The sequence below is a fragment of the Hylobates moloch genome, unplaced genomic scaffold (assembly GCF_009828535.3).
Source record: "Hylobates moloch isolate HMO894 unplaced genomic scaffold, HMol_V3 SCAFFOLD_5, whole genome shotgun sequence".
NCBI classification, from domain to species: domain Eukaryota; kingdom Metazoa; phylum Chordata; class Mammalia; order Primates; family Hylobatidae; genus Hylobates; species Hylobates moloch.
The window spans coordinates 43502380-43514724 of record NW_026652280.1 but is presented as its reverse complement, the minus strand read 5'-3'; the positions used below and the strand labels follow the sequence as shown (position 1 = coordinate 43514724).

Sequence of the window (12345 nt, the reverse complement as noted above, 5' to 3'; positions counted from 1 at the left end):
TATTACGTGATGGGTTTTTCATTCCCAAAGGAATGCTTTTTCTTGTCTAATCAAATAATGTTCTCAGTAAAAGAGCAATGTCACTGGTATACATGAAGATGTTAAATTCTTACATCAAGCCCAATGATTTTTATCTTACTAGTTTCAGAAAGTGCTTTCTCTCTGTGGACATGAGGATTGGATTAGAGGAGTGGAATGGGCAGCCTTTGGTCAGTATGAAATTTTGCTAATGCACATACAATGGGAACAAGTATGTGTTACTTCCAAGAAAGCAGCCTTTTATGTTTTGATTTTTAAGTTTTCTTTGTATGTTATGTTTTTCTGTTGTCCCAATTAGAAAGGAGGATGCTTATCCCTTCCATTGTTAGTTGGGTGTTAGATGATTAAATAAATTGGTATTTATTAGATGACATTAGCTGTCTTGTTCACATTGCAGACCTTCTTGAAAAGTTCTTTGTAGAACTTAGTAGACTATATATGAGTACTACATGTTGTAAATATGTGTTAGCATTGTATGCATATTTGTCAGTGTTATTAAAAATGAATATAGATCAAATGAATTGGAGGGTAAGGAAACAAAGTATTGTTTTTTTCCGGAAAATCTGGAAATATATATATTACAGAGAAAAAAGTCTTATACATAAACTTCACAATATAATGTTTTAAAATTAATACAACTTATTTTTTAATTAGGTAGAGATCTTTTCCTAGCAAGCTGTTCACAAGATTGCCTGATAAGAATATGGAAGCTGTATATAAAGTCAACATCTTTAGAAACTCAGGATGACGATAACATAAGACTGAAAGAAAATACTTTTACCATAGAAAATGAAAGTGAGTAATAATGAAAATATCCGATACAACAATACTTAGGTCTCCTAGTTGGTTGATTTTTTTTTTCACTACCCACCTATGTGAAGGTTAGTTTTTCACAATTGTCAGATTCCTACCTGAAATTTCTTTTTTCTTTCTTTCTTTTTTTTTTTTTTTTGACAGAGTTTGGCTTCTTCACCTAGGCAGGAGTGCAGTGGCGTGAGCTTGGCTCACTGCAACCTCCGTCTCCCAGGTTCAAGCGATTCTCCTGCCTCAGCCTCCCAAGTAGCTGGGATTACAGGCATGCACCACCACGCATGGCTATTTTTTTTGTATTTTTAGTAGAAATGGGGTTTCACCATGTTAGCCAGGCTGGTCTCAAACTCCTGACCTCAGGTGATCTGCCTGCCTCGGCCTCCCAAAGTTCTGGGATTACAGGTATGAACCACCATGCCTGACCTTTTTTTTTTTTTTTTTTGAGACATCTTACCCAGGTTGGAGTGCAGTGGCATAATCACAGCTCACTGCAGCCTTGAACTCCTTGGCTCAAGTGGCTTAGCTTCCTGAGTAGCTAGGACTATGCCATCACACCCAGCTAATTTTTAAAAATTTTTGTAGAGATAGAGTCTTGCTATGTTGTCCAGGCTGTTTTTCAACTACTGGCCTCAAATGATCCTTCCAGCTTGGTATCCTAAAGTGTTGGGATTACAGGTGTGGGCCACTATGCTTGGCCCGATACTTTGTATTTTCCTATTTTTATGTGAGAATGAGTCATTTTTCATATGTGAAATATTTTTCTTCTAAACCATATTAGTAAGATTTTTTAAATTGCTGAGAATAATGTTTAGTGCTTCTCAATAAAGTAATTCGTAAAATATTACTAAATTTGCAGTTTTAGCATAGGAAGACCTAAAGGAATAATGTGAATTACTTACACATTTTATTGTCCTATGATAAAAGACAAGCTAAATCTCACCGTTTGAGTAGTATATTTAATTCTGGTTTTCCTATTGTCCAGCCTTAGAACAGTATCCCTGCATGGTAGATCCTGTTGGGATGTTGTATTTGAAAGAGGTATTTTTGGATGTGTCAGTTATAAAGGTAGTTCTCAGTGAACATTGTTCACCTAGGTGTATTCTGTTTTTTGTTACTATTCTTGGTGGTAAAGTCCATCAGAGTTGAGATTTTGGTAACAGTTTTATGGGGAGAACGAAAAAATGATATAACCAGCATATTAGGAGTAGCTATACCCAAATATGAATTTTTTTCTTTTTTCATTATATTGTTTGAAAGGTCAAAATACTGATTTCATTTTCTTTATTTCTGCATTTATCCTTTTAAAAAATGGGATTTGTATTTGTCCATTCTTATGCTTCTATAAAGAACTTCCCAAGACTGGGTAATTTGTAAGAGAAAGAGGTTTAGTTGACTCACAGTTCTGCAAAGCTGAGGAGGCCTCAGGAAACTTAAATTCATAGCAGAAGGGGAAGCAGGCACCTTCTTCACAGGGCATCTCCCACCAGGTCCTTCCCTTGACAGGTGGGGCTTAGGGGGATTACAATTCAAGATGAGATTTAGGTGAGGACACAGAGCCAAACCATATCAGTATTTTAGGCTATTATATTCTTATAATTTGAGTGAGGATAATAAGGAGGCTGGCATGACTGTTTTTCCTTCCTCATTGTAGTTTAACAGTAGCTGCGTCAGAAAATTGTAAAAATATAAGATATTCCTTCATGTTTATTTATGACCAGCTAAAACAAAATACAAGGAAAAATGTATAACTGTTTCTCCTATAATTTTGAACAGCAGTTGAGGTTAAAGAAATTTAGAATGCATGTTCTTTTTTTGAATCCCAACTATCATATTTTGTCCTAATTTTTTTTTTTTTTACATAATTGCCCAACTGTTTTGGTTATGGAAATATTCTTTTTAGAAGATCTTTGAGGAAATAATACCTTCATTGCTTTTGTTATAGGTGTTAAAATAGCATTTGCTGTTACTCTGGAGACAGTGTTAGCCGGTCATGAAAACTGGGTAAATGCAGTTCACTGGCAACCTGTGTTTTACAAAGGTAGGAAGAAAACCATACACATATCCCTTACTCCAGTTAAATCTTATGGCATGGTAAGCTGACCAAATCAAGTGGAGAATTTTTTTAGTGTGATTAGAAATCTCAAATACATGACATTTTCAAGTTGACAAAGTATAGTACTGCATTCCTGCTCTGCTGGACACTCAATTCCATTGAACATTGAACTCCTAAGTGGGAAAAGTGTAATTCCTGCCATGATGCTGAAACTGCCACACCCTCATTAACTTTTTGTCTTAAAAATTTCCACTTGATTATTATGGGATTGAAGAAAAACTGACTTTCAAGCCAACTTCACTGGATCCTTTACCCTTGGTAATAACAAAGTTGGTACCACTGAAATACATTATTTATGAGAAAGTAAGACTCTGTTACTCCTTCTTTCTTTTGCCTTTTATCTCCATTTATGGAGTGACAGTTCTGTGCATGTTCAGGCTGGTGCTGGGTGTATAGCTAGATAAGGCATAGCCTCACATTCTTCCCTGGCCTCTTGCCCAAGGCAATAACAGCAATAATTAATTCTTAGGCAAACCACCATTCAGCTCTTCCTTACATTATGCCATGTTTGCTATAATTTAAAAAACAAAAAAATTGGAATTATAGATATTACAGCTTGCCTTTTTAGCTTACCATGTTTTGGAGCTGTATCCACATTGATTTGTGAAGCTCTAGTTGTTTTTATTGCATGGTAGTAGTCTATTGTCTGAATATACTACAACCCATTTATCTCTTCTAGTGGTAGACATTTGTGGTGTTTGCAATTTTTTGCTATTACAAATAACGTGCAGTGAACATCCTTGCAGTACCCATGTTGTTTGTTGTTTTTTTCTGGTCATCTACAAACATGATACTTGTTGATCACCTAAAGGGATTAGGTTTTATTTTTTAGATGGTGTTCTACAGCAGCCAATGAGATTATTGTCTGCTTCCATGGATAAAACCATGATTCTCTGGGCTCCAGATGAAGAGTCAGGAGTTTGGCTAGAACAGGTAAAAATGTTGGATATTTAAGGAACAGAAAATTAAGTTTTGAACTCTGTATTTAAATCCCAAGTCTATATTGGTAGACTTGCAAATTTTCACCGTGTACATTAAAATAGTGGGAATTTAACAGTCTCTGGAATCAGCGGTTTCTGTTGTGAGAAATATAGACTATTGATTAAGAATTGTTTTCTGTCTGTTGTTGTACAGGTTCGAGTAGGTGAAGTAGGTGGGAATACTTTGGGATTTTATGATTGCCAGTTCAATGAAGATGGCTCCATGATCATTGCTCATGCTTTCCACGGAGCGTTGCACCTTTGGAAACAGAATACAGTTAACCCAGTAAGAAAAGAGTGTTTAAATAAAGCATTTCTAATCAAATAGAGTACATTCTAGGTAAATAGTATTTTGCTTATAACACTCTACAGAAACATAGTAGAGGCACTTGAAGTTCAAGTGACATAGCTTTTTTCTGTAGACATTGTTAAGGTATTGAAATTTGCATGTAGGTAAATTTGCTACATAAGTGCACTGTATTCCTTTAAGCTATAGAATTTTTTAATGAGAATTTTTCTGAAATGTGTAGCTTTCCTGTCTTCTTAAAAAGTTAACATAATTGGATATCTTGTTGGACTGCTAGATCCCTGTTATTGAATGAATGTCAGTCATTTATTGTGACTGACATTCAACACCTGGGCATGGTGGCTCGTCTCAGCAACTTGAAAGGCTGAGATGGGGAGATTGCTTGAAGCTAGGAGTTTGAGAACAGCCTTGGTGACAGAATAAGACCCTGTCTCCAAAAAAAAAAAAAAAAAGAGGTAGTCTTCTCCCTTTAGTCATGTAACTGTCTCTCTACAGCATTCCTTCTCTTACTTTGTAATCTGATTTGCTTCTAATCTGCTTCTAGCTTGGGAAAATTAGATAGCAAGAATGGAGTGGCCAAGAGCACAGGCCCTTGGAGCTAGACAGCCTGAGTTCACTTACTAGCTATGTGTCCTTGAGGACATTAGTTAATCCCTGTCTTAGGTTCCTCATTTGTAAAATATGGGTAGTTTTTTTTTTTTTTTTTTTTCTTTTAACAGGATCTCACTCTGTCACCCAGGTGGGATCATAGCTCACTGCAACCTCATTCTCCTGGGGTTAAGCCATCCTCACGCTTCAACTTCCTGAGTAGCTGGGACTACAGATGCACATCACCACACCCAGCTAATAACTAAAATTTTTTTTATAGAGACAGGGTCTTGCTTTGTTGCCCTGCCTGGTCCTGAACTCCTGGCTTCAAGTGATCCTCCCGCCTCAGTCTCCCAAAGTGCTGGGATTACAGGTGTGAGCCACTGCATTTGGCATGTGGATTGTTAATAGCACCTACTGACAGGTTTTTTTGTTTGTTTGTTTTGTTTTTTTTTTTTTGAGACGGAGTTTCGCTCTTTTGGCCCAGGTGCAGTGGCGTGATCTCGGCTCACTGCAACCTCCACCTTCCGGGTTCAAGCGATTCTTCTGCCTCAGCCTCCTGAGTAGCTGGGATTACAGGTGCCTACCACCATGTCTGGCTAATTTTGTGTTTTTAGTAGAGACAGGGTTTCACCATGTTGGCCAGCCTGGTCTCAAACTCCTGACCTCAGGTGATGCCCCCTGCCTCAGCCTCCCAAAGTGCTGGGATTACAGGCGTGAGCCACCGCACCTGGCCTACTGGCAGGGTTTTTATGAGGCTTAAATGAGTTAACATTTATATGATATGCAAAACAAGGCCTGGCACATACTGGATGCTATATAAGTGTATTTTATTTTATTATTATTGTGTTTTTTATTAACATTTACTGGTTTTTAATAAAGCATATTGCAAAGGAAACAGAAGCAGAGACATGTAGGGTGAGGTATGGGAGAAGGGGTACCAAGCTTCCATGCCCTCCCTGGCTGTGTCGCCCTCCAGGAACCTCCATGTGCTTAGCTATTCGGAAGCTCCGAAGCTCCCTGAACTGTGTCCTCTTTGGTTTTTATGGCAGACATCAGCATTTTTTCCCCTGGGGTGGAACCCTCTCATGGTTGGGTTTTTTTTTTTTTTGAGATGGAGTCTCACTCTGTCACCCAGGCTGGAGAGCAGTGGCGCTATCTCGGCTCACTGCAAGCTCCGCCTCTTGAGTTCACGCCATTCTCCTGCTTCAGCCTCCTGAGTAGCTGGGACTACAGGCGCCCGCCACCACACCTGGCTAATTTTTTGTATTTTTAGTAGAGACGGGGTTTCATCGTTTTAGCCAGGATAGTCTCGATCTCCTGATGTCATAATCCGCCCACCTCGACCTCCCAAAGTGCTGGGATTACAGGTGTGAGCCACTGTGCCCAGCTGGTCGGGTTTAAGACACACAATCAAACAGGTGGGGAAGATTAGAGGCCTGACCCTGAAGCCTAATATACCCAACTTTGTAACTGAAGACCGTAACAAGGGCTATGGGAGTTTTGAGCCAGGAACTTTTGTCAGAGAAAACCAGTGTACTTAACACCTCAGGCCAGGGATCCTTTACATCAAAAAATATAGGCTGGGTGTGGTGGCTCATGCTGGTAATCCCAGCACTTTGGGAGGCCAAGGCGGGAGGATTATTTGAGCCCAGGAGCTCGAGACCAGCCTGGGCAACATAGGGAGACCCTGTCTGTACAAACAATTTTAAAAATTAGCCATGGGCTTGCAGCCCTGGGCATCGTTGCAGGCGCCTGTGGTCTCAGCTACTTGGGTGGCTGACGCAGGAGGATTGTGTGAGCCTGGGAAGTGGAGGCTGCAGTGAGCCATGGTTACGCCACTGCATTCCAGCCTGGGTGACAGAGTAAGACCCTGTCTCAAAAAAAAAAATGTGTACACACACACACAGTCAATAATTAGTCCAGTCCATCATAGTGTATGAATGTCTCCCAGGCTGAGGCCACTCAGGTTTGCAGATTTCCTTCAATCTTGTCAGGTTTCAGAAGGAGTAGCCTCAGTCAATATTATATACAACTTCACTCTTTCAGGTATCTGGGATAATTAAGCTAAGAGACAATGTCATCTCTTGCTCTTGAGACTCTTATGAGTTGTTAATGTGATACTGAATTTTCCTCAATGACCCATTTATTCATTTCTTTACTCTCAGCTGCTATTTCTCCTTTCTCCTTCCATTAATACCCAAACCTTTTCATCTTTGGAAGGCACATTAGAATTGCCATTGTGTTGGTCTAGATTGCTGGCAGTAATACAAGTCAAGCAAGTAGCTCCTCAGTCTACTACATTCAGACAGGATAAGGTTAGGTAGATGCAGAACTAGGGAGTTATTTTTACCACCAGGCAATGTCGCTGTTTTCACCAGTAGCCCTAATTTTGCTAGATGGGGTGAAGGTACAACCTTACAACCCATTCTGGTCATGCCTTAGGAATTTTGATACAAGACTTAGAAACATAGTTGCAGGGTTTTTTGTTTTGTTTTTGTTTTTTTGCTTAGAAATCATCCCTGCTGTTCCAGTACTTGTTGTTGCAGCCCTGGTCCTAGGACCACTGCATCAGGTAGAGGAGATAAAATAAATTAATAAAAAAATTTTTTTGAGGCGATTTGGGGAAGAAAGAAAAAAAAATATAGTCGTTTTACCAGTGTATTCCTCCCTTGGTAAGAACTGCATAGTCATACCAGCATCCTCCCCAACCCCCTTCCCCATATCAACAAGAAAAACAAAAAATCTAGCAGGGACACTCAAGTTCCACTCATGTTGAGTGTGAGTACACACTCATGAAGGTGTGTAAGCCAGCCCTTCATGCTTTTATTTCCCCTTATTTTAGACAACCAGTGTTTCAATTGTCCATTTCTACTTCTCTGTCAAACTGTGACTCTAAGGAGGAGATATCTCTGCCCATTGTTGGACATTATGAGCTGTACAGTGTATCTTTGGTCTGAAGAAATGATGGTCGGCCATCCAGATCTATTTAATATCTTCTGTTCTGGTTTTTTTTATGGCACATTGAGCATTTTCATCTTTGATTGGATAAGCAAAACCTACTACACAGTTTCAGTTCCTGTCAAGACCCATTTATAGCTCCCCAGGGCTGCTAGCATCAGTCTTACTTGCCAGCCATGTTTAGGGCCTTCCCACCAGAGTCTGTGCCCTGTAGCCATCAGCAGTCTCTGTCGCTGACAAACAGAGCAGTTCTTTCTGGCATTATGTGCCTTGGAATTGCCATCTACTAACCAAGCAGCTCTTGAGAGCTGTTCATCTGACACTGCAGAATCCAGGAGTTTTTCACACAGTTCCAGAGTCAATTCTAGGGGAAAAGAAACTCCATGCTCAAGGGTATCTCCTCCGTCCATTCCCCAGGTAATATAAAGCATTTCCATTTTATTATGGAACTCTTCCGGACACTGCCATCCCCATTAGAATGTTTCTCTGACATCACTGGAGACAGTATGGGTATTTCAGGTGTCATAGGGATAGCTTCAGCTAATGTTTCATAGCAAGACAGTAAATGCCCCTCAAGTGGAAATACTCTAGTCCAAACCCCAGTAGTTGTTGCTGGGAGCTACTCAGAGGCTTTAGCCATAAGCTCGAGGAGCTGTGCTACAGAGGGTGATGAAGTGGAGAATTTATCCTTCCCAGCACTCTAGCTTCTACTCTGCATTGTGTAGTTCAGGCAATTCTGCTGGTTCCCATTTAGCAAATCCAGTTAATATTGCTTGAAGGTGAGATTTACATGCTTTCTGTTTTACAGTACCAGGTAGGGGAAACATTCCCCAATCAGACACAACGTTCAGCCCCATGATACAATCAGGTAAAAGAGATGCAACCACTTCATATGAAGTGTGTTCAAATATACCAACTTTCATAATCCTATTAACCCTTAGATTTTTATGTTCTGTTTTCAGGAACTTCACCCCCAGACCATTTTACCCTTTCTTGTACAAAAAGCTTTGGGTCCCTTGCTGCCAAGGGTTGAGCCAAAGGACTCCAGCCCTTTTGTCAGTAGTTTCCCCCACTATTGCCCCAGGCCAGATCAGATTTTTCACTGTAGTCTCTGCCTTCCAGCTTTTTTTTTTTTTTTTTTTTCTCTTTTTTTGAGACAGGGTCTCACTCTGTTCCCCAGGCTGGGGTACAGTTGTGCAGTCATGGCTGACTGTAGTCTCGACCTCCTGGGCTCAATCGATCCTCCCACCTCCACCTCCTGAGTAGCTGAGACTACAGGCAGGCACCGCCATGCCTGGCTAATTTTTGTATTTTTTGTGGAGACGGGGTTTCACCATGTTGCCCAGGCTGGTCTCAGACTCCTGGGCTCAAGCAGTCTACCCACTTCTGCCTGCCAAAGTGCTGAGATTATAGGCCTGAGCCACCCTGACCTGCCCTGCCTTCCAGCTTTTACCATTTCTTCAAACTGGGAGAAATGCAGTAAACTGGTTTGGCATCCTTTAATGTTGGGAGACCAGGAGGGACTCCCTTTGGTCCACCCAGACTTTGATAGTGTTGTATTACTACTTTGTTTTAGGCCAGGCATGACGGCTCACACCTGGAATCCTAACACTTAGGAAAGCTGAGGTGGATGGATGGATCTCTTGAGCCCAGGAGTTTGAGACAAGCCTGGGCAACATGGCAAAACCCCATCTCTACAAAAAAGACAAAAATTAGCCAGGCATGGTTAATTATTTGGTCTGAAGAAATGATGGTTGGGCATCCAGATCCATTTAGTATCTTCTGTTCTGTGTTTTTTTTGTTTTGTTTTGTTTTGTTTTTTTTTGAGGTGGAGTTTCGCTCTCGTTGCCCAGGCTGGAATGCAATGGCACGATCTTGGCTCACTGCACTCTCGCCTCCCTGATTCAATTGATTCTCCTGTCTCAGCCTTCTGAGTAGCTGGGATTACATGCGCCCACGACCATGCCCGCCTAATTTTTTTTGTATTTTTAGTAGAGACAGGGTTTCGCCATGTTGGCCAGTCTGGTCTCAAACTCCTGACCGCAAGTGATCCACCCTCCTCAGCCTCCCAAAGTGCTGGGATTACAAGCGTGAGCCACCACACCTGGCCAGTTCTGGTTTTTTAATGGTTTTTTCCAGCTACTCAGAGGCTGAAGTGGGAAGATCACTTGGGCCTGGGAGGGAGGGTGAGGCTGCAGTTAGCCGTGATGGCATCACTGCACTCTAGCCTGGGTGACAGAGTGAGACCCTATCTCAGAAAAAAAAAACATAAATCTTTGTTTTAACACCATCAGTTTCTATTTTATTCTTTCTGTTTCTTAATAACCATCTAAAGATTTCCACCCTGCCTTTGAATCTCTCCCTTTTACGTTTCCTGTTTTCTTGTCAACCTAATGTTTTTATTAGCATCTGTAAGACTCATGAGGAGAAGCTGAGACAGCAAGTTTAATAAGGCTTCTTGAACTGTTTATCGATTCTGCAGGAGTACCATCACATGGGGTACCCATGTAGAAGGAACCCCCTTAACCATAGCATTTACTGTGATCTGGGTAACAGGCATATTCAGCAGGTGAATATCCCTGTCATCACAAAGCGAGTCTCTCAAGGCTTGCATACAAGGCATATTAGCTGCCCCATCTGGGGTGTTACACTTGGCATTTATAGATGATGTTAGGCAGTCCTCATTTTTGGGGGTAAACAGACCTTACAGTGGCATTTATCCAGTCCACCTGGCTGGCCGTTCCCTCAGGAATAATCTCCTGTGTGTCTGGATTATATATCCCCATCCATGATTGTTCACTAGTGAGCTGTGGGTCCTGCATCAACCTGAACATGCTCTTCTACTCTGTAGCATTTAAAACCAAAGATACTGCCCCTAAATTAATCACTTTCGTAGTCCACTTTAGCAAAGGTTCCCAGGAAACTGATGATACCAGTCTATAAGATGGGAACTGTTCCTTCACACTACACCCTTTGGTTTCAGTAGTTACTTGGTTTTGCCCTTCCCCCACATTGACTACCTTCTTGGTAACCACAGGACTTAGAAATATTTTCTGTTGTCCCTGCATAATTCTCTGCTTTGTGGATGACTTTGAGGCTGGTGGCCTGAGCTCGCACCCACATTTTGAGCTGGGTTCAGCCTCAAGTCCTTATCCAGCACCCTCTTGTACTTTCATCTTAGCCATTATAGGTAACAGTGACCAAGGGATTGAATATTGGATTGAATATTTCACTTTTTTCTTATTGGTTTGCATTTCCTTATGTATCCAATGAACCAACTCTTGGAGTTGGATCTATCTGTAAATTCCACTGGTAACTTTAACCTTTAGTAACTGATCTCAACACAGCTGCAGCTTCATACCATTGGTGAGCACATGATCAAAGATTCCTCATTCCCCACCCTTTTATCCTTTTTCTTCCCAAACCACACGATTCCATGAGTCAGGGCCTTTCCAGCAAATCCTGCTTCACTAACATTAAGTGTGTAGGGAATACTCTCTCTTACACCACAACAGTCATTAACTTCTGTGAGCAAATATGCGGGGGTTTCCTCCCCAACACCAAGCAGCAGACACCAGCTGGGTGTTCTCTAAATCATTTCCAACACTGTCTACCCAGAGATAGTGTCAGATCCCAGAGGTTGAAGGCTCAGTCCCCAAGACTGCCCCTACCCCAGCAGTCACAGTCCAGGCCTCAGGAACTTCTGACTGACCAGCTTCAAGTTAGGATTTCCTTGACCCCCTCTTTAGGTTCAGTTAATTTGGGGTGGCTCACAAAACTGAGGGAAACACTTAACATTTATTGGTTTATTGGATTGAAAGTGACTTATTTTTTATATAGACTTTTTTTTTTTTAATAGAGCAGTTTTAGGTTAACAGCAAAATTGATCTGAAGGCACAGAGTTTCCACATCCCTCTACCCCCACACATCAACTTGTAGCCTCCCCCACTACATTGTTACAGTCAAGGACGATTTTTTTAAAAGCCAAACACTGCCCTTCAGGACTGTTACTGTGGGAAACTGTTGTTAGTCCAAAAGTGCTGTCCATTGCTCATGCTGTCCATTGCTCAAAACTTTTTGTAAACTCCCATTAGTGCTAACTTTAGAATCAGTTTTTGTTCACAGAGGAAGTAACATTTTTTGTCACAGGCTTTTTTTTTTTTTTCAACCAGACATAATATAGTTTAGTCACAGACTTATCCATCAGACCAGGTTTTGAATGACCTATTAGCTATTTATACACATTTAATTTTCCTCTAAAGGTTAAGTTTTAGTCCCACTTGAGGTTGTTCAAAAAGATGCTCTGTGGACCAGGCATACGACATTTTCTATATTTTGTTGTCATTATTTGTTTATATGGTTGTTGTTGCAGGCTTCTTAGTAAGTGAGCTAACTAGGTTTGATTCAGTTGTCTGTCCTCTACACCTGTAACTCTTTTTACTTACTAAAGCCATCAGTTCCACATGCAGATCCCACTGACTTGTTTTACACAATATTTTTACATTTTATACAATTTTTATTTAGTTTAATAAATACTCACATAGAAC

At 40.8% G+C, this 12345-nt stretch overlaps 1 protein-coding gene across 1 annotated transcript in view; it reads left to right on the top strand.

The window, feature by feature from the left end:
- The window catches only part of ELP2 (elongator acetyltransferase complex subunit 2), a 46572-nt gene that overhangs the window by 14094 nt on the left and 20133 nt on the right, over positions 1-12345 (top strand). The window contains exons 7-11 of the mRNA XM_032152495.2: positions 143-209; positions 694-834; positions 2792-2887; positions 3795-3895; positions 4097-4228. Coding sequence (XP_032008386.1) covers positions 143-209; positions 694-834; positions 2792-2887; positions 3795-3895; positions 4097-4228 — 537 coding nt within the window. The remainder of the gene's footprint in view (positions 1-142; positions 210-693; positions 835-2791; positions 2888-3794; positions 3896-4096; positions 4229-12345) is intronic.